Source organism: Octodon degus, unplaced genomic scaffold (assembly GCF_000260255.1).
Source record: "Octodon degus isolate 3935 unplaced genomic scaffold, OctDeg1.0 scaffold00238, whole genome shotgun sequence".
Lineage (NCBI taxonomy): Eukaryota > Metazoa > Chordata > Mammalia > Rodentia > Octodontidae > Octodon > Octodon degus.
Window position 1 is genome coordinate 2,626,886 of NW_004524814.1, and position 26,284 is coordinate 2,653,169.

Consider the following 26,284-nt stretch of genomic DNA (forward strand, 5'->3'; position numbering starts at 1 on the left):
TCAATATAAAGGCTTGCAGTTTATCATTGTTAATAGCTGAATAATACTCCATTGTGTAAAAATACCACATCTTTCTCAACCATTCCTCAGGTGATGGGCCTGTCTTCTTAATAGATTTGAATTTCTTTAAAGAAAGTTCTATGTCATTGTATTTGCATTCTTACTATTTAAACCTAATAAAAGTTTACTAAATGCAGAAATAATGAGTTAACAAATAAGCAGATGGTTGGTTAACTCTGCCTCAGTAGAGCTCTATTACTAAGACCACCATTTCAGTGTTCTACTCAGCACCCATGACCTCATGCTAGCTAGTAATGAAAATGTCTCTGCTTGGGAACACTGAGTTTACAATCCATAATGGACTCTAAATTGAATTTATAATTGCTTTTATAATGCTGCTGTAGTCACAGTCATTCCTAATGCTGAATTTCCAGATGTGTGTTATAACCTTAATTTTCAATTTCATCCTATTTCTGTTAAGTGACACAAAAAGGGAGGGTAGTATGAGTTGAAAATTCTGAGCAACAACTTTAATTTGGTATGTAATAGAGCCTGAAAAAAAAAAAGACCTAAAACAGTTCTAAGTATGATTCAGTCCAAGACCACAATTAGTTACTAATTAAGTTCAGTAGCTCAATACCAAAACAAATGAGGGAGCACAGAATTGCCAGAAAATGGGGAATTTATTTCTTCCCATTGCTTCCAAGCTCTTTGCATTCAGAGCATGTAGACAATCACATACATTGCTGTTATCTGTAGTGCTCTGGTATGGATGGATGAAGCTACTGGCTACCCAGGCCTGTGGCCCTGGGCTCCAGGCTGCTGTGATGACTGGGAAGGAGATCAAGGTCTCAGCACAGTCAGAATCTCCTGTTTTGAGACTGCTGCAGAGTGAAGTTTAGCAAAGGGGAGTAGAATGTACCTGCAAGGACTTGTGGTCCTCATCTTCAGCCAATGCTAACACACAGGGAAGGGTTCACAGTAAGCAAGGAACATGTGCTATCTAAATTTTAGATCTAGGATTTCAACTATGGATGCAAACTGAAGTCATCTGGAAGCTTTTGAAACATAAGAACATGGCAATGCCCAGACTCCACACTTGCACATTAAATAAGAGTTGCTCTTCAGAGGGATGTGGATTGGTTCCAATTGTAAAAATCTCCCCACAGAGGATTTGGAAGTGTCTGAGTTGAGAACACTGATATAAGGGATGACAGTAAAGGGCTAATAAAGGACATAATTCTAATCACGTGTCTTTTAGAAAAATATCTTAATTTAATAGTCATGTTTGGTGGTTTTAACATAGAATTTTCTGTTTCTGTTGGAATAGAAACATTTAAGCCCGTCACTAGTTTGGGTTTATTTCAAAGTGTGGCCATATTTCTAGGATGAAATAGTCCTTGGAGTTTTTAATCTCCATTTTAATGTTTATGCAGCACTGGCAAACATGTCTACCTCATTGGTTAAGAGTGGTAATGGTAGACATTCTAAAATAAAACCTTGAAGGGTAGAGGTGGAGGATAAGTATTCTAAATGAAGAAACAGAAAAATTGCACATGAACAAGAGGGAAAGGAAATTCCAGATGAAGAAAGTGATACAGATCAACAAGAGACAGACAGGCCCCTAATGGTAGCTGAGGGGGCAGCCACAGCCCACTGCTCCACAGGGACGGGAGAGCTGTCCAGGGTGATGCCTCTCCAGAGAGGTTACTTTGCTGTCTGTGGCAGGAACTGCATGGGGAGTTGAGTACAAATAGTGCTTATCAAGCACTAGCTACTTGTCTAAGAGTTTCAGTTAGCATTTCATGTTTCACAGCAATCGCACAAGGTAGATTCTGTTATTTCCCCTGTTCTGTAGGTGGGGAAAGTTAAATACAGTAGGATGCATCTTTGGTTGTTGTTGTTGTTAGCTCTCATTTATTCAGTGACCAGTTTTTGTTTAACCTCACTCAGAGATCTCATGATATAGTTACTGGATAGTGAATTGTTTATGATGGAGTGCCACTGGATGGTGAGAATACATTCTAAGAACTTAATTGTTTGGCAATTTCATTGTTGTATGAAACTGATAGAATGTATTTCATACAAACCTGTGTAGTAGAGGTCATTCAGTCCACATCACCTGATGTAGTCAAAAGACAGTAAGCATGAGATGCATGAGGCTGCCGCTGGCATGCCTCAACACATGTTTTTACAGTAAATTTTTTTAAGTAGGAGTATATGCCAAAATAACAACACAAAATATGGTACATAAGTCAGTACATTTTCATGCATAACTTAGCATGGAAATAATGTCAGGGATCAGAGAGGTAAGGATTTGGAACAGTTCTTTTTTTTTTTTTTTTTAGATATTAAGATGTACTGAGACTTTTGAGCAAGGAGAAGTGTGATAAAAATGTTGAGTAATCCTAGTCTGGAAGGATGGGGAGAGGGTAGGGAGAAAAAAACAAATGTGATCCTAACTGAGCAGTTGGAAAAGAGTCTAGGGGTGCTGTGGTAAAAAGCTAGTAGGTAGGGACAGGTGACAGAGGGCACAGGTACAGGAGATAAAGGACTGCAACCCCAAGTGAGGATCACCTCAATCAGGTCATCCTGGTGAGGAGCTGCATGGAGCCTCAGCTTTGTTTCTGAGTTTGAGGGACGGTAAGTCATTCTGGCCTTGAGTTGTTACTTTACTTGGCATTCTGAGTTTAATATTTTAACTTTATTTTCAATTTTTTATTATCTAAAAGAATATAAGTAGTAAAAAAAACCCCTTATAATGTTCTAATAGAACATTAGAAACAATACTGAAATTCACCATTAACTTTATTTTATATACATCCCTATTTTTAGTATAGTTGGCAACATTGATCTCTATGTTTAAATTTCCCATTAATCTTATATTTGCTATAATGTATTTACTTGTTATAATAATTAAATGAATATTATATTATAATATATACTTATGGATAATATTTTATATTATAGGCTATCAGACCAAGATGAAGAGGGCAAGACCATGCAGGAGTGCATCATATCTAACCCCACATTTTCCATGGTGGCAGTTCAACGGGAAGACAGTGGAATAACCTGGGAGACCAGTTCAAGTAGATCTTCTACTCCATGGGTCTCAGAAGAGAGCCAGACTTCTGGAATGTGTAGTTTGGAAGGATCAACTGTGAGTTCTCCTCCAGGAAGTGTTTCCTTTACCATGGATGAAGTTAAAAAGGTTAGGAAAAGAACTCGTAAATCAAAGCATGGCTCACCACCATTGCATCAGAAAGGCAGCAAAAAAAGAAATTCTTTTGAACACCAAGATGTTCCATCAAACAAAAAAGACAATCCTTTAAGTTCAGAAAGCCAGGCAGGAAACATGGAGAAAGAGAAGTCAACTCTTGGCCTTTATGATAAAACAAGAAAAAAGAAGACCACCTCAAATGTTCCCCCTATTACTGGGGCAATATACAAAGAACACAAACCATTAGTGTTAAGGCCAGTCTACATAGGAACTGTACAATATAAAATTAAGATGTTTAATTCAGTTAAAGAAGAATTAATTCCTCTGCAATTTTATGGAACGTTGCCTAAGGGTTATGTCATTAAAGAAATACATTACAGGAAAGGGAAAGATGCATCCATTAGTCTAGAACCAGACTTGGACAATCGTGGTCCTAACATAGTTTCCAAAACAAGTAAATTGGTCACCCAAAGCACAGAAGGTGATAAAATGGGAGAGCATGGTCCCCCTTGGAGAGATGTGCTTTCCAAAGGATCAAAGTCTCTGAGCTCATTATTTGGTCATGAAGATAGAAAAAAAATTGATGTTGAGTCCTCCCTAAAAGCCACATCTGCACCTGGGCACACAGCCTCCCATTACTCAAGTAATGACATGGCAGAACAAGATGTGTCGCTCAGACCCCCACAGGCAATGCCACAACAGTTAGGTGATGAGGCAAAAGCCCATGAAATGGAGCCTTTCTCTCTCCCTCCTGAGGTATCAGCAACTGGGTTCCTTGAGACAGCAAAGGCAGAATCTGAGGCGGAGGCAGAGGCAGCTGTCAGTTCAGAGATGGACTCTTCAGTCTCTTCAGCCTTGGTTGGTGAAGTTATGCAGGAAGTCATGGGTTCTGCTGACCATGTCGTGTCACTAGAGACAGAGAAGAATTCACTAGGGACAGGCTCACTGGCTCTGTCACCATCTACCCAGGAAGGCCTTGAGACAGGCAAGGAAGAACTAGGACTGACTTCATTAGAAAGGATGGAGCCAGCTTCTGGATGCGTGGCCCCCATTCATCCTGGTGTCCAAGGAGAGAGAGAGGAATCTGGGCTTGAGCCATCCATTTCTCTTCTTGAGTCACTCATGTTCCAAGAACCAGAACAAGATAAACTGGAAATTTCCCCACTAACAGCTGCTTCGCCTGAACCTGAAGGTTCTGATTTGGAAGAAGAGATCATAGAACTTGATTATCCAGAAAGCACATTAGTTTCTAAGCAGCTTTCCCCATCACGGTTGTCCCCTGAGGTGCTGCTTAAAGAGGAGCCCATCCCTGCATTACTGACAATGGCACCACCTGACCATCTCACTGTAACTGAGAATAAGATGGAGGAAACTGAATCTGCTCCTCCTGACTCTGCTTTTGTGTCAGAGTATTTGGTCCCTCAGGATTTGAATAATGAACTAGAGAAGCAAGAATTTGAGCCAGTTTCTCCATCTAACACAAAAGCCATATCTGAATGTGCAGTTTTATCTGAGGGAGAGAATGAGGAGTTTGAGCCTTGTTCCCTGGCTGTGGCCTCAGCATCCGAGAGTTCTCTCTCACCACCCACATCTGAGAAGGCTTCTGGAGGCATGTCACTACTGTCTTCTGCTATCCCTCCAGAGCACATGGTCTTTTCAGGAAGTGAAGCCTCAGAAAGTGGATGTCATACACCAGATTCCACATCTGTTTCAGAATATTCAGTTCCCTTGCATGAAGCACAAGAGTCACTGAAGAAAACAATTGACCACAAGTCCCCATTAAAATCAAAAGGAGTTTCTGAGCACGTGATTTTGTCAGAAGAGAAGAAGGACACTGGGTCACAGTATCCAGCTGTGGCCTCCAAGTCTGAGCGCTCTCTCTCACCATCACTGATGGAGCAGACTTCTGAGTGCCAGAGCCCCCTCCCTCCTGCTGCTACCCCACAACATGTCCTCTCAGAAAATGAGAGCCTTCCAAGTAAACCTCTCACAGCAGATTCAAAATTGACTTCCAAATCTGCAGTTCCCCTAAATGCAACGCAGAAACCCAAGAAGATAATTAATGAGATGCCCCAATTCAAATTAAAAGACAGTTTTGAGCACATGATTCTGTCAGAAACAGAGAAGGAAAATGATGTCTCATGTTCCCCAGAGGTGGCTGTGGTACCTGAATGCTCTCTCCTACCCCACACACCTGAAATGACTGCTGAATACCAGGCCCCACCATCTCCAGGCACCCTCTCTGAACATGTGGTCCTATCAGAAGGAGAAACCACAGAAATGGAGCAGTATTCACACTCTTCCACATCTGCTTCTGAGTTTTCAGTACCACCATATGCAACACCAGAGTCCCAGGAAGAAGAAATTGTCCAAAGATCCCCTTTACATCTCAAGGGCACCTCATCACCCATGAATTTGCCAGAACAAGAAGACATTGGACCCTTTTCTCCAGATTCTGCATTTGTGTCAGAATTTTCATTTTCTCCTGACCCAACTCAGGAAACAGAAAAAAGAGAATTTGAGTGTGTTTCCCCAGTGTGCTTAACATCACCATCTGGACACAGTGTTTTGTCAGAGGAAGACACTGAAGATGTTGCACTTTTCTTCTCAGACTCAGCATCACAAGTTTCAGTCCCACCATACAGAATTCCAGAAACAGAAATGAATGAAAGTGAGCCAGATTCTCTCTTAACAGTAAGGTCTGCTTCAGGATTTTCTTACTTTTCAGAAGCAGATGAGGAAGAAATTGGATCAACAGCTGTTACCCCCATCCCTGAGTATTTTGATTCATCAGAAAAGCAAAAAGATGAGCCTTGTCCTGTCATGTCTACACTTGAAGACCTAAGCCTTCCTTCCTCAGAGGACAAAGCAGACAGTGCAGCAACTAGGCCAAATGTTCAAACATTCTCAACGTCTGTATCAGAATATCTCATTTTGGCACAACAGCAGAAAACTCAAGCACCTCCAAAGCCTGAGTCTGGAGATTTGGTTCCACCATATTTAACTAATGGATCAGAACAGGAAGAAATGAAAGCTAATTCATCAGCAGCTACAACTCAAGCTGCTTCAAACATACAATCATCCATGGCAAAGGAAGAACCCAAACCTGTTTTGCCTATGTCTCAGTATTCAGTTTCACTTGATTCAGTCTGTGCAACTAAAAAAGAACAGGAACCCAAGGCATCACTCACTGTGAAAGCTACAGATGAACAGATGGCTTTGTCAAAAGTCAGAAAGGAAGAAACTGTGCTTGATTCTCAAGAAGCTGTAGCACATGTGTCACAGGATCAAAAACTGGATCCTCAGCCTCCAAATGTTCCAGGGTCTGAGATAAAATATTCAGTTTTGCCTGAGTTGGTAGATGAGCCAAAGAAGGATATCAAGCTCAATTTAGCTCCAACTGTGCCTTCTGAACTAGAACAGAGCATGTTGTCAAAGAATAAGCCTGAAGTAGTCAGAGCATACTCACCTCCAAAGAAAAGCTCTATATCTGGACCTGAGATTTTATCTGGAGTGAAAACGGAAGTGAAATATGATTCCAAAATACCAAGAGAGCTTCATTCAACCTCATCCAGAGAAGAAAAGGAAGTTGAACACGGTTCACGTGAACCAACATTCCCATCTTTGTCAGAAGGAATAAAGAAAGAAATGGAGCTCAGCCCCTTGACAACCACATCTGTAACTGAGTGTGATTCAAACTTGACCACATTAGTAAAAGACATCGCGACAAATTCATCTCCTGCCACCCCTATAGAAAAACATCCAGTCTCAACAAAAGTAGGGAAGGGGGAGCTAGGAAGTGGTTTGCCTGTACTCTGCAAAAATATAGATGAGCATTCCATTCTTAAAGAAGAGGAAAAGGTAGCAATTAGAAATGCTTCTTCTCGAATTGAAACTTTTGCATCCAAAGGTTTGGTTCCATCAGAAGAGGAGGAGGAAATCGAAACAAATTCGCCTCCAACTGTGTGCTTTATCTCAGAGCACTCTATTTTGTCAAAGGTAGACACTGGAGAAGTGAAACCTAGCTTGCCAGTAACCAAAATGTCATTTCCTCAGCATTCAGCTGTGTCTGAGGGAGCAAGGGAAGAAGATAAACAAGGTGCTTCATTGTCTGTGACCCTTGACTCTACACATTTGGTTTCATCACAAGAAAAGAATTCAGTTTTTGCCTCAGAAGTACCAAAGCCTGAACTTGTCCTTTCACTCAGGCTGGGGAGTGGGATTGAGAAAGAAGAAACTAGACTTCTTTCATCACACACTGTGTCATCTGCACCTGAAAACATAGTTCCAGGAGGCAAAAATGAAGTAATTACAAGTTCTTCTCCCGAGTTTGAAAACTTAGTGCCAGAAGACTTAGTTCCACCACTACCTACCCTTGAGGATGACAACAACAAACAATTATGGAATACAACTTCTGCAGCTCATGGGGCTTTTCTGTTGGGAATACAAGATCTTGCTCCAGGAGTACTCCATTTGGAATCAGAGAAGAAAGATAAGCCACATCAAGTATTTGAATCACCAAAGGCTCGGCCAGAACTTACTGATGGTTTGGGCAGACAGACTAGATCTGTGGACACAGAGCCAGTAACATCTCTTACATCTGATACTGAGGGTTCTGTTTTTGAGAAGGGTCCAACTGAAATTTGGAGCAGAGGAGAAGAAAATAAAGAAAACAGGGAACTCTTTGTGTCTGCTATGGAACCATCAAAGATTGCTTCTTCTGACTTCCATGTAGAACAAAAGAAACCTGAAAAAGTACTTTATTCAGATGAAGCTGTTGATTTGTCTGATAAGAGCAGCTCTTTTGAAGATAAGCCAGATCAAAATATTAAACAATTGCCATTCATGAAAGACAACTTGCCTTGGGAACAGTCCCAATCATTTGATACAACTGAGCCTGCACAGCTAGAATTCTCAAGTCCCGGTGATCTGCTGATGCAACAGCTTGAGGCTGCGCCATCAGATGAGGATCACACTTATGGAATTGGGAAACACATTCTGCCCCAGGCTGTGGAAGAATCTCATTCCCCATTAGAAGAACCATCATCCATTCCTGGCATGTCTGGGGGTAATACAAACAACTTATCAACTGAAACTTACTCTTTTGAAGAAATAAAGGGGGTCCAAGAACCAAAACCTCTAGGTCCAGCTGGAAATTTGGAAAGAAACACACAGAAGGGGCATATCCATCCTCCTATGGAGAGTGAAAGTTTTATATTGGCGAGAGCAAACACAGACTTTTCCAGGACTTCCAAAGAAAGCCTCCAGGAAGAAGCCAAACTACCTCCTGAAATGTCTACCCAGAAGCCAGTGTCTGGTCCATCAGCAGAACCAAGGAATTTGGAAACTATCCTCTCTCCTGTCAAAGCATCCCCTTTCCTGGTGGAAGCTGTGGAACCAACTCTGTGCAGTGAGAAAGAAGCACAGAGGAGCACCCCTTCATTACTTAAAGAGAAGCCACAAGAAGAATCAAAAATGGTTCCATCAAAGATTATAGATGAGGCTGCCAAGGGAAGGAAATCAGCATCTGAAGTGAATATACACACCCAAACAACCCAAACAAGATCCATCCCTTCAATCCAGGCCAGAGAAGAACCTCAACCCTCAGAGGCACCTGAATTCAAACAGCAACTGCATGAGAAGCCAAAAGTGGCCGAACAAAGGCTTCCCGAGGAAAAGGGGAAGAAAGGACTTTCCTCTTTCAAATCATGGATGTCCAGTTTACTTTTTGGATCAAGCACCTCAGATGATAAAGTTGCTGAAAAAGAAGATTTAGATATTCAACAAAGTCTCTCTGCAGAAAAAGCAGTGACTGTGATAGAGCCTAAAACTCCTACTGATTTTAATTCAACGAAGAAACCAGCTAATCATTCATTAACAGAGGTGTCTAGTGAAGATTATAGGAAGAACAAAATCCCAGACTCTTCAGAGGAAATGGGCATAAACTTAGTTACTTCTGCTGATAGTGAGGAACATCTCAGAATTCAACCAAATAAGAAATTGGTTATGGAGGAAACCAAAGATGTTCTTTCTGATGTTACTGACAGTAAGAGATACCAGAAGCCTGCAATAGCTGCTCCATCTAACTGGAATATTTCTATCCTTAAAGAAGAACCAAGTGGTGATCAAAAAGAAAAATCATGTTCATTTGACATTGTAAATAAGACGTCACAACAGCTAAAGTCAGATTCATTCAATGTCACAGGTAAAAATGTCACAAAGGAATCAGAGAAGCCAGAGCCAATACTTTTACCAGTAGCAGACTCAAAAGGTAGTTTAATTGATCTTAGTGAGGACAGGTTAAAGAAAGAAATTCCCCAACCTACTTCCTTGAAACTTTCTGAAGAGGGAGTAAAACTCAGGCTCGTCAGCCCAGTGGAGCAGAAAAATAACTTGGAAACTGGATCGTATACCTTAACAGGAAAAAATGGCCTGGCAGACAAACAAGAAGTGGTATCCTCCTTAGGGCTTAGCAAAAGTGAAGAACCAGTGAAAGCACAAATGACACAAGAATATAGACCTATTAAATTAGAAGAATCAGAGGTTGCTGCTAGGCTAGAGCACATGTATCCAAATGAAGAGTATAGGGAAAGAGCCAAAATTAATGTTTGTTCTGAGGAGAAGAAAGGAGAAGAAAAGCAGGCAGAGGCATTTTTGGAAGGAAAGAAGGAGCAGGAAAATCAGCCTTGTTCTCTGAATGTGGCCAGGTCTATGCCTAAAGAGCCAGCCATCTCTTCTCTTCGTTCTTCAAGTGAAACACAATCATTTTTGTTAATTAAAACAACATCAGTTACTGAAAAACCAGGAAGTGTGCTTTCAGAGGCTCACTCAGAAGTCAAAGAAAGAAAAGTGGTAGAAAGCCAACCATACCTGGTAGAAGAAAATGAAAGTTTTGTGAAGAAAACCAAGATTTTGAGATCAGTGAATCTTCCTTATCATGATGAAATTAATAAGCATCCTTTACCTCTGGAAGAAAATGTGATATTAGAAAAGCCAAGCAGAGATACACCAGATCACAGAGAGGAAAGGGGGCAGTTCACAGTGTCACAGCTGTCCACAGGTGGTTTAGTAGACACCACAAAAGAAAGGGTGAGGCAATCATCTTTACATGGAGACCCTGAAAGAACTGTAGGTCATCATTCTGATGATATAAAGAGCCTAGAAGTGACACCATATTTGTTATCATCTATAAGATCACAAAGCCATATTCCAGAAGTTTGTCCAGAAGTTAACACAGAGAAGAAACAAGATATGCCATCATCAGTACTGACTCCAGGTCATCCTACAGGCCACACCATTCAGATGTCTGAAGATCACCCATCTGAGATATTGGAGCAATCTGTTCTGCTTTCAAAGCACCAGCTGGAGACTATGGAAGATGCTCACATATATGAACCAGTCTCTTCAGCAGTGAGCAACTATGCCCAATTTATAATTAGTGCATCAAGAAGCACAGCTGCTGAGATGGCTTCTACCACAGAAATGTCCAAGGAGTCTGAAGATACATATGCAAGAGATGTGGAATCCACAGTGACTAGTAAACCAGCTGGCCTTTCACAAGATCAGAAGAGTGCCTTCAGTATAATTTCTGAAGGGTGTGAGATATTGAACATTCATGCACCTGCCTTTATTCCTTCAGTGGATGAGGAAGAAAGTGAACAAATGCAAGACAAGTTAGAGTATTTAGAAAACAAAGCTTCACTTAAGACTATAGCCCTTTCTGATGATAGTGAGGCAATTGTTTGCCATAAAATGTTACAGGGTAAGATGGAAGATTCTGATGGAAAAGTTACACCGTTGAAGGAGGATGAAGGAAAGGGAGCTCATGTTACAAAAGAGAAGCTATCCTTGGACTCAGACACTGGTGATTTAGCTTTCAGTCAGTCAACAATTCCTAGTGAAGAGGATTACTTTGAAAAATATACTTTGATTGATTATAACATCTCCCCAGGTCCAGAAAAACAGGAAGCTCCATGGAAATTAACTATGAAAGAAGTGCTCTCAAAAGGAGCTACAGAAGAAATACTCACTTTTCCAGAAAGTTCACAGGAAGGTGCTCTAGAACATGCATATGACCTGGTGAAATTAGACGAAAGTTTTTATGGCCCAGAAAAGGACCACAGCAAGTTATCTCAGCCAGGGATACAAAAGCCTTTGGTTACCCAAAAATCAGCTGACAGAAATGCTTCAAAGAGCGTAACTAGAGATGTGGACTCCAGGTTGCCTGGGATGCCTTTATTTGGTTCTGAGGAAGGGGTTTTATCCAGAACCCAGATATTTCCAACCACCATTAAAGCTGTTAATCCTGAACTCCTGCAGGAGCCACCCGCACTTGCGTTTCTATATAAGGATCTGTATGAAGAGGTAGCTGGGGAGAAAAAGAAAGAAGAGGAGATAGCTTCTGAAGGTGACAGTGTGAATTCTGAGGCATCATTTCCAAGCAGAAATTCTGACACTGATGATGGAACAGGAATATATTTTGAGAAGTATATACTCAGAGATGACATCCTCCATGACACATCTGTAACGCAGAAGGACCAAGGCCAAGGTCTAGAAGAAAAACCAGTTGGTAGGAATGATTCATATCAAATGATAGATTCAGAGGGGGAAATTTGGAGGAAATCTGGAGCTGCTCTTTGGGAAAAGAGTCTGAAAGAACAGAAGGCTGTTTACAGAGAAAAATCTGTAGGCCATGTGGAGACCTCTGATGAAACAGCAGTGCAGAGGACGGTTCCCATTGTCGAGGAGATCAGTGCAGTTGACCAGAAGTTAAGCTATGCGGTTCCATTTCAAGACAGCTGCAATGTTTTGGAGAGTATTGCTGAAGTGAGCAGTGAAGGTCATGAGACAGGAAACACAAGCCCAGAGGTCAGTCAGAATGTTCCAACACAAGTGTCCTTCACAGAAGAAGGGTTTGCATCAGGTGCAGCTTGTATTCCAGAGACATCACAAGAAGAACCTAAAATGCTGGTGCCACCCACACCAAGTGAAGAGTGGCTCCGAAACAGCCCTGTGCAGGATGAGTATGAGTTTGCTGAATCCCTGAATTATGAAGTGGTTAGTCAGGGCACTCTATCAGATGAGCTGTGCTCAGAATCTGCACAGGAAGGCATGTTGCCTCAGGGGAAGGAGTCCTTTGAACACCTCGGGAAATGTGAATTTCTCACTGAGGCAGAACAGACTATGTCTGCTGACCAGAATGAGTTAGGTAGAAAGAGGACAGCACAAGACCAATTGTCATCAGAGTTAGTGAGCGAGAAGGCACAAAAGGAACCGAGAAAGTCCCAGATTGACACATACTGCTACACCTGCAAAAGCCTAATTTCTACAATGGACAAGGTGTTTGGCACCCACAAAGATCATGAGGTTTCAACGCTTGACACAGCTATCAGTGCTGTTAAGGCAAGTTAACTCTGAATCATAATATATAAATAGATTTATATTTTTAAAAGAAAACTATATTTACTTTTAGTTTTCTGATTTAAAAAAATGACCAATATTTGATACATTCATCTTTATGGAGAATAGTCTGAAAGCAAACTGAGAATATTTCCTCAAGAATTTAGTTGAGATTGGCCTGACAAGTATTTATTGAGTATGTACTCTGTGTTGGGCATTTTTCTAGGTCCTGGGGGATACCAAGAAATAACATAAGGTCACTGACTTTGGGGGCTTGTCATCTTATAGCAGGGACTCAACATTATAAAAATAGCACACAATTTTAAATTTAATAATATACATTTAAATATAAAATACAACTTATTTTCTGCCATCTGTAGTGTTGTTCTTTAAAATAATCACATATATCACATAGAGAAATTTTATTATAAGACATAAAATACTCATGTAAGATTTTAATTCTGATTTTTATAAAATTTATGATATAAACAGAAACTACATTGTCTCTGGCAGCGTCAATAGGATCCTAACCTCTATATACAGTTAGTCACTGAGCATATCCTTATGTGTGTGGATATAAATTGTCTGTCTTCCTAGGGATGCAGTTGGAAGCAACATTTAGGTTCCCGTGTACCCTTTTAGTCACTTTCTGACTGGTCTCCCTGATCCTGTATCATTAATCCCTTTTCCCACTGGCACTCAGGATATCCTTGAAAATTAGCAAGCAACCAGAAGAGTTGAGCATTTATGGTATGCCAGTATGTTAAGTTCTTTCTATACAGGATGACTTTTAATTCTCAAACAACCCTGTCAAGTCAGTGCCATCAATTTGCAGATAATGAAATGAGCTCAGAGAGTAAGTGATTTGCTACAGTCATGGAGGCCAGACTGGGATTGGCACTCAGGTCTGTCAATGCCAGAGCTAGTGTTTTTGATCTTGTGTTTAGATTGTGTGGCTCAGTGTCTTGCTATTGGTAGTGATTTCTATTTATCATTCAATTCAGTCGCTAATAAATAAGTGTCAGACTATTTTGATTAAATAACAAAACAAATTAGTCTTGGCATTTTTTTCCTACTAAGTTAATCCTTCTCAATTTGTCTGATACTGATTCCATTCTTCCTGGTAAAATTTTTTGGAAGTTTTTTCCTGGTAACATTTGGAAGCACTGGGCATGATGGCATGTACCTATAATCCCAGCACTTGGTAGGCTGAGGCTTAGAAGAACTGCCATGAATTCCAGGCCAGTGTGGGGCTACATAAGTGAGTTTTAGGCCAACCTGAACTGCGTAATGAGATTGTTTCTAAAAAACAAAACAAAACAAACAAACAAACAAAACAAAACAAAACAGGGCATAAGCAAAATTTTTAAAACTTTCTTTTCTTTTAAAATCTTTTGTTTATTTGGTACAAGGTCTCACTATACAGCACAGAGACTCATGGTGATCCTCCTGTCTCAGCCTCCCCAGTCCTGGGATTACAGGAGTGCACCACCACTAATAGTGGGCTCCAGGGCTGGAACAGCATGTAGTACTGGGGATTGAACCCAGGTCCTTGCACTTGCCAAGCAGATGCTTAGACTGCCAAGCCATCTCTCCAACCCCCAATAGGCAAAATTTTGTGAAAGCACAAATATCAGTCACATGAGCTCCAGTGAGAGGACCCATTCTGTGGGGTTTCTGATCATTACTGCATTACTAGCTGAAAGAAGACTGGATTTTCCAACTGTCTTTATATTTTACATATGAGTTTTAGAAATTAAAAAATAACTGTCTCACACTGTCCATCAACATTTTTGAGGCATAAAGAGAAGTATCTCCTGCCTTAAAAACATTATTTTTGTTTTTTTAAGCTTTTCTAAATGATGTGAGCAGAAAGTGGAAACCAACTGCATCCAGGGGCATGTGCTTGCACTTCATTAAGATAACTATGAAGGTGCCAGGGAGATAGCTCAGTAGAATAAGTGCTTCCCTGGCAAGCACAAGGGCCTGAGTTCAATCCTCGGTTCTGCAAAAAAAAAAAAAAAAAAAAAAAAACCTAATAAATAAATAGAAGATATCTATGAAGACTAAAAATTGATCAGCAACTTAAAAAAAAATCAGTTGAAAAAGGCTGTGCCTTGAGAGTTCTCAAGCCTCTTGCAGAGGGTGTCTTGAACCTCTTCAGGAGCTGATGCTGCATTTATGATAAACTCAGTCCTCGCTTCTCCTCCAGGCCTGTCACCCTGTTGGCCCATCTTCCCTTCCTTGATTCATGCCTTTGCTTCCTTCTCAGTACATAATGACCTCCTGGTGTCTGCCAGGAGTGCAGCTGACAGCAAGAGTAAGAAGCAAGAGGAGGGTGGATTTGTAAGGTTCCCCAGATCAAGGCATAGAGTGCGCTCCTGGCATGGATGGATGGGGAGGGCTGTGGAAGGTGTTTCTAAGGCTCAATGCTTAGCTCAGTCTTAAATGAGAGAGCCCTACTAGCAGTCAAAGGCTGGAGAATATTCCAGAACTAGAGAAGAAACAAGAAAATGTGCACATGTAAGAAGTGTCTGAGGAAAGTGCGCAGCTGCAGCATGGGAACTGGGTCTGGGAGATTCTAGAAGCAGGGACTGGAGGGACAAGCGGCAGATCCTTAAGGTACTTCCTTCATGCAACATCTTCCTTGTTTGATGGGAGACTGAATCAGACAGTGAATTTTTTTTTGTTTTGTTTTGTTTTTTCCTAGCAGGGCACACTATTGCTAGGTTGATAACTCTGGTTAATGTAGGTACCATCCTTTCTCACTGCCCCATTCATTTTCTAGTTGAGTATTTTAACTCATTTAACTCAAGAAGGTCTTTAGGATGCTTGTGTCCATTTAGTAGGCAGTTCCTAGCATTTGGTACACGGGATCCCATCACCTCTGCAAAGCCAGGCCTGCCTGTGTGCCTGATGCCCCAGGTGTGGGCTGTGAACAGTGGAAAGTAGAACAAGGCTTTACTAAAGAGAGGGCATTCAAATCTGTAGCTCATTTAAGTAAGTTTGCTAATTTCCCAAGAAGTCAGTGGTTTTTTTTTTTTTTTTTTTGCATGAGAAGATAAACTGTCTTTCCTTTTTCACTGATTTTAACTTTTTTAAGTACATGTTTGCAGTGCGTAACAATTGCATTCCTCATATGGAGTTGGTATGTGTACATAACTCATTTTAATTCAAGTCCCCTTTTGCTCTCCTCCTTCAACCCTCCCTCCCTTTCTTGGTTCATTTCCTGCTTGCTAAAGATCTTTGTTCCTGTTTCCTATTATCTATCATTTGTTTTGCTCTTTATTTATATTTTAGGATTCTCATATATTATATAACTGTCTTTCTGCAGTTGCTTTGGTGCTGTCACTCACAAATTTCTTGTTTTTCTTACGGAATTATCTATAATCAATGTAGATGAAGCAGCAAAAATAATTCAAACATTTCCTAGTTGAATATGGTACATGTAATTTTCACCAAATATACCAGACTTATAAGGAAGTCGGAATCCACTGCTTGAAGTTCTTTTCCTAGGTGTTATGTATTAAGGATACTATAATTTTTTTTCTGCAGGTTCAATTAGCAGGATTTCTTGAAAATTTACAAGAAAAATCCTTGAGGATTGAAGCCTTTGTTAGTGAGATTGAATCTTTTTTTAATACCATTGAGGTAAGTTAACATAATCCCTTTTCCCTTATTTTAAGTAAATGATTCTGAGCTAAAAGGATTTGAATTAGAGAGAGAGAGAGAGAGAGAGAGAGAGAGAGAGAGAGAGAGAGAGAATGAATGTGCACATGCACTTGCACTACTCATCATTTCTGGTTTTGTTCCCTTCAGAGTGAGAGTACTTGGTGTCTTGCTGGATGCTACTTTATGTCTAAGGATTGAGAGTTTGCCTGGCACAATAGACATTCAGTTGTGGGCACTTGCTCTATTCAGGGTTTTACATATTTACCTAATTTAATCCTCCAGCATCCATATGATGTAGGTGTTATTGCTTCAGTTAGTACCTAAAATGTGGAGACTTAGAGTTCAGTACATTGTCCTGCTTTTCTGGCTCTTCTTGCGATAGCCCTGCTGAGATGCTGGGAGGCACTGCCAGGCCTGTGCCCAGGCCAGAGAGCCACTCCCGGGGCAGCTGTGCTCATGAACTCACCCCTCTTGGCTGCTGCTGAGTACCCCACACAGTGAAGGGAGCAGGTAGTGATGCTCCATGCCTGTGCAGAGAGGGCCCAGCAGCTCCCCATCAATCAAGGCTGGCAGAGGCCAGAGCCAAATGATTGCTTTTATTTATTTATAATTAGATTTCATTAGTACATTTTAGATATACAGAATGATCACATTCATCATAGAAAATTTATACCTGTACATGATAGAACTTGGCTTTTTGCCTCATTACCCTACTCTCTTTAACCCCTTCTCTTCTCCATTTAAAAAGTTGTTTTCATGTTTTCCTTTTCTCACTTTTTTACTTTTCCTTCCTTCATTCTACCTCTTCTTTCCCTTGTTCCAGTCCCTATTTGAACATTCCCCCCCTTTTTTTTAAACAATATCTAATATACATTTTGGTTCTTATTTACATTTCTGGTTTTTCATATCAGAGAAATAATAAAATCTGAAAGGACAGCTTTTAGAGAGTAAATTATATGATCACCTTATCACTAACTCTGCTGATGAGGATAGCCCCGAGATCTAGGTTGTCCAGTTGTGTAACAAAGAAGAAATTGCTCCCCCCCCCTCCACCAGAACATTTGGGAACTTAGGACCTGCTCAGTATCCTGGCATCTCCCTCTTTCACACTGTGATCTTAGCGGAGTGCAGGAAATGGCACCAACCCTTACCACCACCTGGTGACCTGAGATTCTTGCTTGCTCCAGTGCCATTTTCAAGTTTTATTGTGTGGAATACAGCTGAATAAGACTTCCATACAAATCCACCCCCCAACCCCGTGCTTTGGGATTTCAATATCTAAAATCTTCTGGATGGTACTCTTACAGCTGGTTCTATTGCACAGCTAATTGTGGTGAAGGTGGTTGGTAGGTTAGAAATCTAATATTAATTAAATATGAATTGCACAGTCTAAAAATCTAAAAGTCTGATTTTTTTTTTATTGAGGTACTGATTGTCAGTTCTTTAAAAAAAAAAAAAAAAGAAGGAGGAGAAAAGGGATGCATTTCTTGTTTCATTCAGGAGTGTTTTTTTTTTCTCCTTCTAGGAAAACTGTACCAAAAAGGAGAAGAGGCTAGAAGAACAGAATGAAGAGATGATGAAGAAAGTTTTGGCACAGTATGATGAGAAAACCCAGAGTTTTGAGGAAGTGAAAAAGAAGAAGATGGAGTTTCTTCATGAACAGATGGTTCGCTTTCTGCAGAGCATGGACACCGCCAAGGACACCCTGGAGGCCATCGTTAGGGAGGCAGAGGAGCTTGATGAGACTGTGTTCCTGACAGTAAGAACTGGGTGTGACAGGCACCCACTCTGCTACAAGTCTACTCTCAAACATCATCTTTCAACATTCCTCAAAATTATTTATATTACTGTATGGGGCTTGTATAAATCTTCCATTTTAGAATTATCTGGGCAAACAGGATACCCCAGAAAATTCCCCACAAATCCTAGGAGTTCCAATGCCCAGGTCCAGCTGAAAGATTCATGGAGTCAGGCCATCTTGTCATACAGGACAGGGATTTGTCTAAGAGAGAATGGAAACAGTCTTTCTTTTCTTTTTTTTTTTTTTTGGAAACAGTCTTTCAACCTTATCCTCCCACCCTATCTCCTGGTCACTGGCATCTTCTCTCTGGCTGCTGGGCTTTTCCTTTCCATTGTGGTGTCAGAAGAGGCTTCTCACAGGAGCCATTCCTTCAAAGCCTGGCCAACGCTGAGGAACATTTTGGTACACTTTTTGTGACAAAAGGATACCATAAATTGTGGGACCTCTCTCAAGTATTGTGGTATCATTTCTTCGAGTGGCTACCTGAAGACAAGGTCCCTTAATTCCAGCAAACAGTTGTAGACATGACATTCCCTTGGGTGCTCTTTGATTGTTCCAGAGTCAGATTTTTAGGCCACATGATTCTCTAGGACATCAGGCAGATGCTAGCTTTCCACAGAGCTAAGATTAACCAGGAAGAAGCAGATGCATTTCCAGAGGGCAGCTCAAGCCTCCTGGGCAGCCCAGTGACAGTGTCACCTTTTGATAGGTGGGGACCTCCTGTTAGAAGACCCTCCTAGCCCACTGGGGAGGTTGGCCATTTCAAGAAGATCTCAGCCTCAATCATTAGACTGCTTCATGTTTTATTAAGGCAGAGCTTCAATATTTTTAAATTAGCATTAATGAAGTGCTTGTGTTCCTCAAGAACCTTATCTTTGTTTGATAAGAATATTTCCTTTGCTCTAGAAGTAGCAGATTGAAAAAATTCTTCCTTATATGTCGTCATTCTAGAAAAACTGGAAAAAAAAAAAAGCACTGAGAAGGTGTAACTACTGAGAGATAATCACATTATTTATATATATATTATATATATATGCAAATTTAAGTCATTTTTTTCAGAGAATCTATTCTGTTTTTTTTTCTTTTCCTTTTTCTTTCTTTTTTTTTTCAGAACCGGGGATTAAACTCAAGGCCTTGAGCATGTCAGGGAAGTGCTTATTCTACTGAGCTATCTCCCCAACCCCCAGAGAATCTATTCTGGAGGCCAAACCATTTTTTAATAAATAGAGAGAAGCAGAGTACAAACAACCCATTGCCAGCCTCACTGATCAGAGAGTGAAGGGACTGAGAATGGAAGCCCCTTCAGCCCTGTCCACCCCGCAGGCAGTGACACTGGCCTGAGCTTGCATTTCCTGGGGCCAGGGAAGGGGAGGAAGACTGTTTTCCAACTTTGTGGTTCTAAAGCTCTTGGTTGGTTTTTCTTTTTGTTGTTAATCTCTCTCTCTCTCTCTCTCTCTCTCTCTCTCTCTCTCTCTCTCTCTGTCTCTCTCTCTCTCTCCTCATTTTCATCTGCTCCATAAGTCATTTGAGGAAATCAATGAAAGGTACAGTATATGAAACATGCACAATGTTCTGGCGAGTGGGACTATAGCATGACTGGATGCTTTATTTTTAATATCTTGATGTTTTTTTAAAAAACTGTCAATTAAAAATCCATCTATGCAGCTACTAAATTTTCACTGTTAGACATAGTGCTTTTAAAAACTAAATGACAGGTTGGAAAGCAAATTGCATGGGCTTTAGCTAAATAAAAATTATCATAATGTAGATTTTAACTGCTTCTGTGAGAGGTATTCTGTATTTTTCAAAGTCTTATCTAGACCATCCCTCCATCACTGCAAACAAAATTTTTGTACACAACTTAGACTTATTGGTTAAATGTGAGTATCTAAAAGAATCATCCTTGTCTGCTAATCTTGTGACTTATATAATCTAAATAGCATGTTCCCTCACCTCTGTTCAAAAGATAATCATACACTTCTCTTTTGCTTAGCTAAACTAAAGGGATTTTACTCTTGATTTTTGTTTTTGTTGATATATTTAACATTTAGTCTAAGAGAGTCTTCATTCTTTAGAAAGGCAAAACATTCAACAAGAAATAGAAAAGTTTTAGAAAAACATAGACATGTTTTTCTTTTTGTGTGTATGATGCTGGGGCTTAAACCCCAGGCCTCCCTTAAGCCCGGCAAAGGCCCTACCACTGAGCTGTACCTTAGCCCATGGTTAGCTCTTGAAGCACACGATGTGAAAATCCTCATGTTGATCCCTTTTTTTTCATTTGTCCCCTTGTGAAAATTGAGGTCTCTCTTACAGGTTGAACTTAATGTTTAATCTTTTAATGTAATTTTAAATGTCAATTTACAAATTGTAAATATTATCTTCAATTTATTTTCATAGCAGTTCAAATTGTGAAATTGCATAGAGTAAAATTGGAAAATTGCATGTGTGGTATATTAAGATATATACAAATGGATTTGTTTTGGAAATCCAATCCTTTTTACATAATTGAAATTATTCAGATGAATCCTGCAAAAGTGTATTCAACAGAATATTGCTAACATATTTTATGAAAATAGTTTCTGTATTATTATTTGTGTTAATCAATAAATGTTTTATATAAATAGAGCTACCTGGAAGCTTTAGAAAATGCCAATTTCTGAATCTCATCTCCTGAGATTCTAGTTTAATTGATCTGAAGTATAATCTGGACATTTTTAAAACTTCTCAGATGATTCTAATTTACAATCTGGGCTGAGAACCTCTGGTTCATAGCAGTCTGCCCTCTGGCCTCTGTCTGAAACTGAATCACCTGCAGTTTGTTTAGCCAAAGTCTCTGGGCCCCAGAAACTGCTGTGTTAGAGTTCCCAGAGTAGGCCCAGGCATCTGCATACCATTCAGTTCCACAGAGCAGTGGAAGATGCACCATCCAGGTCTTGAAGCTGATACTGGAGCCTTGATGCTGATTTTTACTTTAAAAATTAAATTTTTTAAAAATTAAAAAATTATTTAAAAATATTTTCCTAAATATTATTATTTTTCTTATTCAAAAATATATGGATTTAGAGTGTCATTCCATATATAGTGGATTTATAGATGTCTATTTGATCATGCTTCAACCATTCAACGAAGGTAATGGTTGATTTTTTAAGAAAAGGATACATGAAAATTTGTGAAATATTTTTACTTTATAGTGCTCTAGAATGTTTTTGCTTTTCTAAGTATTGGAATATTGCTAATATGAATTGACAGCTATTTAATACTAAATGATATCTCTTTTGTTTTGTGATTAACCTAACAATTTCTTGCTATAATTAAAGTTTCTTGTCCAGTTGACAATGAATTAATCTTTACTAAAGCAGCACATCACATAAAGAGAACACACCTAGGATAACTATTATTTTTCTGTAGGGAAAAAAAACAAAATTCAAGGATTTGGTGAAAAAATATGAGCAATTAAAGAAAGCCTGTTAACATGTGATATGCATACAAATGCACACACAATGCACATACACATGCACACACATGCACACACATGTGCACACACATGTGCACACATGCATACACACATGCACACACACATGCACACACATGCACACACACATGCACCCACATACACACCCTTCATGTCTTCAAGACATATTTACCACCATGTCTCAGTGTTACTGGCATTCCTTTCTATATGTGCTAAATATTTAGTTTATTTGAACTTGCTGCTTTTTTTAATCTCTAAAGGCAGTGCTTGTATATTAAGTGATTTTTCTTGACACCAAAAATGCTTAAATTAAGGAACACTGTCAAGCATATTTAGACTAACATTTGCATATCTTGAAAAACACATTTGCTTAGAAAATGCTCTTCTGTTAAGGAGAATACATTTCCTCTTCCATTTTACTCTTTTGTATTATAATAATGAAAAGAGAGTTTCAACCATTTTGGACCTACTTGTAAAAAGATGTTATATCTAAGCCCTTTCATATGCTGATGTTAAAACTCAGCAGGCAGTTTGCAAGGAAAAACTCAAACATCTTGTGGAACCCACAGCCAGAGCTTTTGTGCTACGTAAAGTCCTGCATTTAGGCAATGGTGTATATTGAGAGGACTTAGTGTACTTATTGTTCACTGCTTTTTGTTAATTCTGAGTCTGTTGTTTCTACCCCTGCACTGCAAAGCGTTAGTTTACACTTCATCTGTCTCCTTACAGCCTCTCTTGTCTGTGCTCTGGTGCTTTCTTAGATACTTGTCAGAATCTTCTTCACTCCCTTTGCAGAAATAATTCTGAGCTTTCCTGGCTTTAAAAGATAAATGGAGGCTCTTGGCAGGTCTGAAAGGCTCTTCACAGTCAAGCCACAGCTACTTTTCCATTTTATCACTCATTGTCTAGAAGAGACAGATGGGAAAGAGCCCAGCTCTGTGGTCTCCTCTCTGCCCTCTGGCCCTGCAGGGGCCCAGGCTCTTCCTTTCTCTGTGACACTCTTGCCTCCTTCCTGCCCAGCAACCTCCCATGTGCTCTTTAAGATCCAGTTCAAATGTCATCTTCTTTTTGACTAGAACTATCTCTCATACATCAAACACTAGTGGATTTAATGATATCCAACAATCGGAAAAAAAAAAAGACTGTCTTTAAATGCCTCACAGTCATCTCCTTTCATACTGACCCCAAATCTACAACCTCTGAGATCCTGATGTCTTACCAAAATGAAACTATTAACTTAACTTTATTAAAAAAATGTGTTTATAAAATGCTTACCACATGCCATGTATTGTCTTACAATGCAGTGGTGAATTGAACAGTCTTTTCCTGCATGTAAATTGTATTCTGGTGAAGCAGACAGATAAAATTCAAGTAGATGGTGATAACTTTGAGGAAACCAAGTGAGTGAAGGCTGGAAGCAGTGGGTAGGCTGCACAACCTATGAGGAGGAGACAGTTGTACAGTGGGTGAAGGAAGTGGCTGTGCAAGAGCATAGCAATAAAGCTCCAAGGGCACCTTAGGAGGCCAGGGTGGGCCTGTTCTGGAAAGTCAGAGGTTCTTGGGAATGAAGTCCAGGCAATCCTTGAACTGGACTCTGTTGCTGAAAAGTCTCCCAGGCCTGTGCAGCACACAGAAGCTTCTCATGTACCTCAAAGCCTATGTTGAAGACACATTCTTTGCAAACTGTCTCTTTCTCTTTCCCTTTTGTTTTTTTTTAGGTCCACATTTCCCCTTGATACAAATACTAAGAGCATCCATTGCTACTTCTTGTAGGAGAGACTTGAGTCTCTAAAAGCTATTAATTTATAAATTGTGGCTTTTTTAGTCTTTCAAGGACAGTAGTAGGCCTTGCCTTCTTCCGCTGATGTAACACTATCCTTGGCCCAGTGCTAGGCTGTGTTGGGGATGATTAAATGACCAGAACCTTGGAGTTAAGGTGCGAGAACCTCCTTCAGCATGTGATTCTCCAAATGAGTTCTGAAAATGTGTATCCTTTAGGAAATTAAAAAACAAACAAACAAACAAACAAACAAAAAAAAACCAGAATCATTGACATGACATTATTTTTAGAAGTCACTTTATAGAAAAAATTTATATATATGACTGCATAATCTGTCAAACTATCTTTGAATCTAAGGATACAGAAATGAAATTTTCAATATTAAAAATTGCCTAGAAACACAAAGTGTGCCTAGACATTAGACAAACTATATTTTTCAGACTCCCAAAACAATCCAAATCTTTTCTGGATACAACGTGGGTCTTGTCTCATAAGAACCACTTGCACCAAGACCTGCTTCATTTGAGGTGGTGCTGTGTGTTCTGGGGCTGCTCTTTGTACTCCAGCTTATGGCAGTCTGATTCCCTAGGCTGCTGTCTGCTGTGGCCAGCACAGCCTCACTGGAGAACATGCCAGCCGCCTTCTCACTGTTCGAGCATTATGAGGACTCCTCAATCAGAAGTGACCAGATGCTGAAGCAAGTGGCTGGTGAGCACTTTAATCTATTTATCACCTTGATGAAATTTGGTAGCTTGCATTTGTTTTAACAAAGTTTCTATAATTGGAAGAAGAAAAAGGCTGGTTGAAAAATTTTAAAGCCTGAAGTCAGCTTCACATTTCGATGATAAACTGCATTTCCAGTTGGAGCTTTGTGGCTGTCCTGGGGTTGAAGGGGACCAGAGGAAGGCAATGGGGAGTTGGAGGTCCCTCCTCTCCCCTCTCCTGCCCTCCCCTTCCTGTCTCTCAAGTTTAAAAATAAGATTTTTCTCTGTATAAAAGAATATTTATTTTTGTGTGCAGTCAGGTATAGAATGAAAGAGGAATTAAATGTTTCCATGGCGTTGAGCTCATTTTTCCTGGTGAATGGCTTTCTCCCTTCATTTCAACCCTTTTCCCCCTTTTTAAGTCAAATAGATTATCTTGGAGAACTAACAGCTCAGCATCACGGTCTGCAGCCAGGAGCCTTCCACTCAACTGTCAGAAGCATCCTGCTGGCTCTCCAAAATATTTTTCAGTGTGCTATCTAACAAACAAGACAATAAAACTTATGTAGATGTTTTTAAACTGCTATGTTGCAGTTACTGAGTTTTACTTACTGCATACTGCACTCTTATATGTTCAAAGATTCTATGTTATTCCAAAATTACTTAAGGATAGCAGTTGTGTTTATATTGACAACTATATTTTATTTCTGTAGAAAGAGTTTTAGTGTCTAATAAAAGATTACTGTGTCTTTAAAAAGATAACAAAACAAACGTAACCCACTTAAAAAGAATCGCACAGAAACCCAATACTCCAACAACCCTTTGTAAAATGAAAAATTCAGTCACTTATTCAGGTAGATTTTGTATAGAAATGTCTCAAAATAAAAGGTTGTTTTCTTATCGTTATGAAGGGTTAAACTAGGCTGGCAATCACAAACTAAGAAATTCTGATTATGAGAGCAAATCTGTTCTTAAGAAATGTGTTCCCTGCTGCTGTTCATTTAGAAGGATAGACCCAGTCCTAGCCCAGGCCCGGTGAGTGTGTGGGAGAGCTTCCAGCTACAGGCACAGCTGGATAAATCCAAACTTTATAGATCTGCCCCTGAACTTCAGTAGGTGCTAAGGTTATAACTGCAACAAAGATCTACAACAAAGGTCAGAAGACAGTGCTACAGACAACAAGAAGGAGCAAAATGCAATCTCAGACCCCAAGCCCACCCATAACAAGTGCAGAGGACACTAACACAGAACAAATTGGGAATCACACAGCTGAAAGCAATGAATCAACAGCTTCTGAAATAAAGAAACAGCTGCAGAAAGGTATAGAGGAACTCAGATTGGAAATGAAAAAAGAAATCCCTGAATTAATAACATCTGCAGTAAAGAATCAAATGCAGAAACATATGGAGGAAACCCAGTGCTCATCCAAAACAAGTGCAGAGGACATTAGCTCAGCTCAAATGTATGAATTAATAATGTCTATAGTAAATAAGCAACAGCAGGAAGTCATAGAGGAACTCAGAGTGGAATTCTTTTCTACTAGTGCAGCTCAAATGTATGAATTAATAGTGTCAATAGTAAATAAGCAACAGCAGAAAGTTATAGAGGAACTCAGAGCGGAATTCTTTTCTGAAATAAATAATTCTCAGAACTCATAGCATCTGAAGTAAAGAATCAACTACAGAAACATAGGGAGGAAACCCAATCTTAAAAAAACACTGCAGTAAAAGAATTAATAACTGCTTCTAAAGAAGACATTAATAAAAAAAATAGAGGAGATTAGAAAAATGATGAATTCCTTGAATGAGCAATACAGGAAAGAAATAGATCACATGAAAGCAGAGTCAAAGAGTTTTAAATGCAAAACCATTTAAGTGAAAGTGAAGACAGAGTTTCAGTTCTTGAAGACGCTGGTGCAGCTAATGAAAAGGTAAGAAAAGACCTCTTAAAAACAACGAGGATGCAGGAAAGAATAATCCATTACCTGCAAGATGATGCAAAGATGAACAATGTGAGACTAACAGGCATCAATGAGAAAGAAGGAATCAATACAAATGACATTAAAAAAATATGGGCAGAAGTGATAGCAGAAAACTTCCCAAATATAAGGAAACAATCTGACATTCAGGTAACTGAAGCATACAGAACGCTAAATAACCTCAACCCAATTAAAAACACACTGAGACATAATAGTCAAGATCCTAGAAATTCAGCTCAAGAATAATATACTGAAAGC

General features: G+C 39.7%; 1 protein-coding gene across 1 annotated transcript in view; it reads left to right on the top strand.

Moving 5' to 3' along the window:
* Cmya5 (cardiomyopathy associated 5) overlaps positions 1–26,284 on the top strand; it is a 92,147-nt gene that overhangs the window by 37,153 nt on the left and 28,710 nt on the right. Inside the window, exons 2-6 of the mRNA XM_004645750.2 lie at positions 2,971–12,622; positions 16,175–16,270; positions 17,817–18,050; positions 19,614–19,636; positions 23,934–24,052. Coding sequence (XP_004645807.1) covers positions 2,971–12,622; positions 16,175–16,270; positions 17,817–18,050; positions 19,614–19,636; positions 23,934–24,052 — 10,124 coding nt within the window. The remainder of the gene's footprint in view (positions 1–2,970; positions 12,623–16,174; positions 16,271–17,816; positions 18,051–19,613; positions 19,637–23,933; positions 24,053–26,284) is intronic.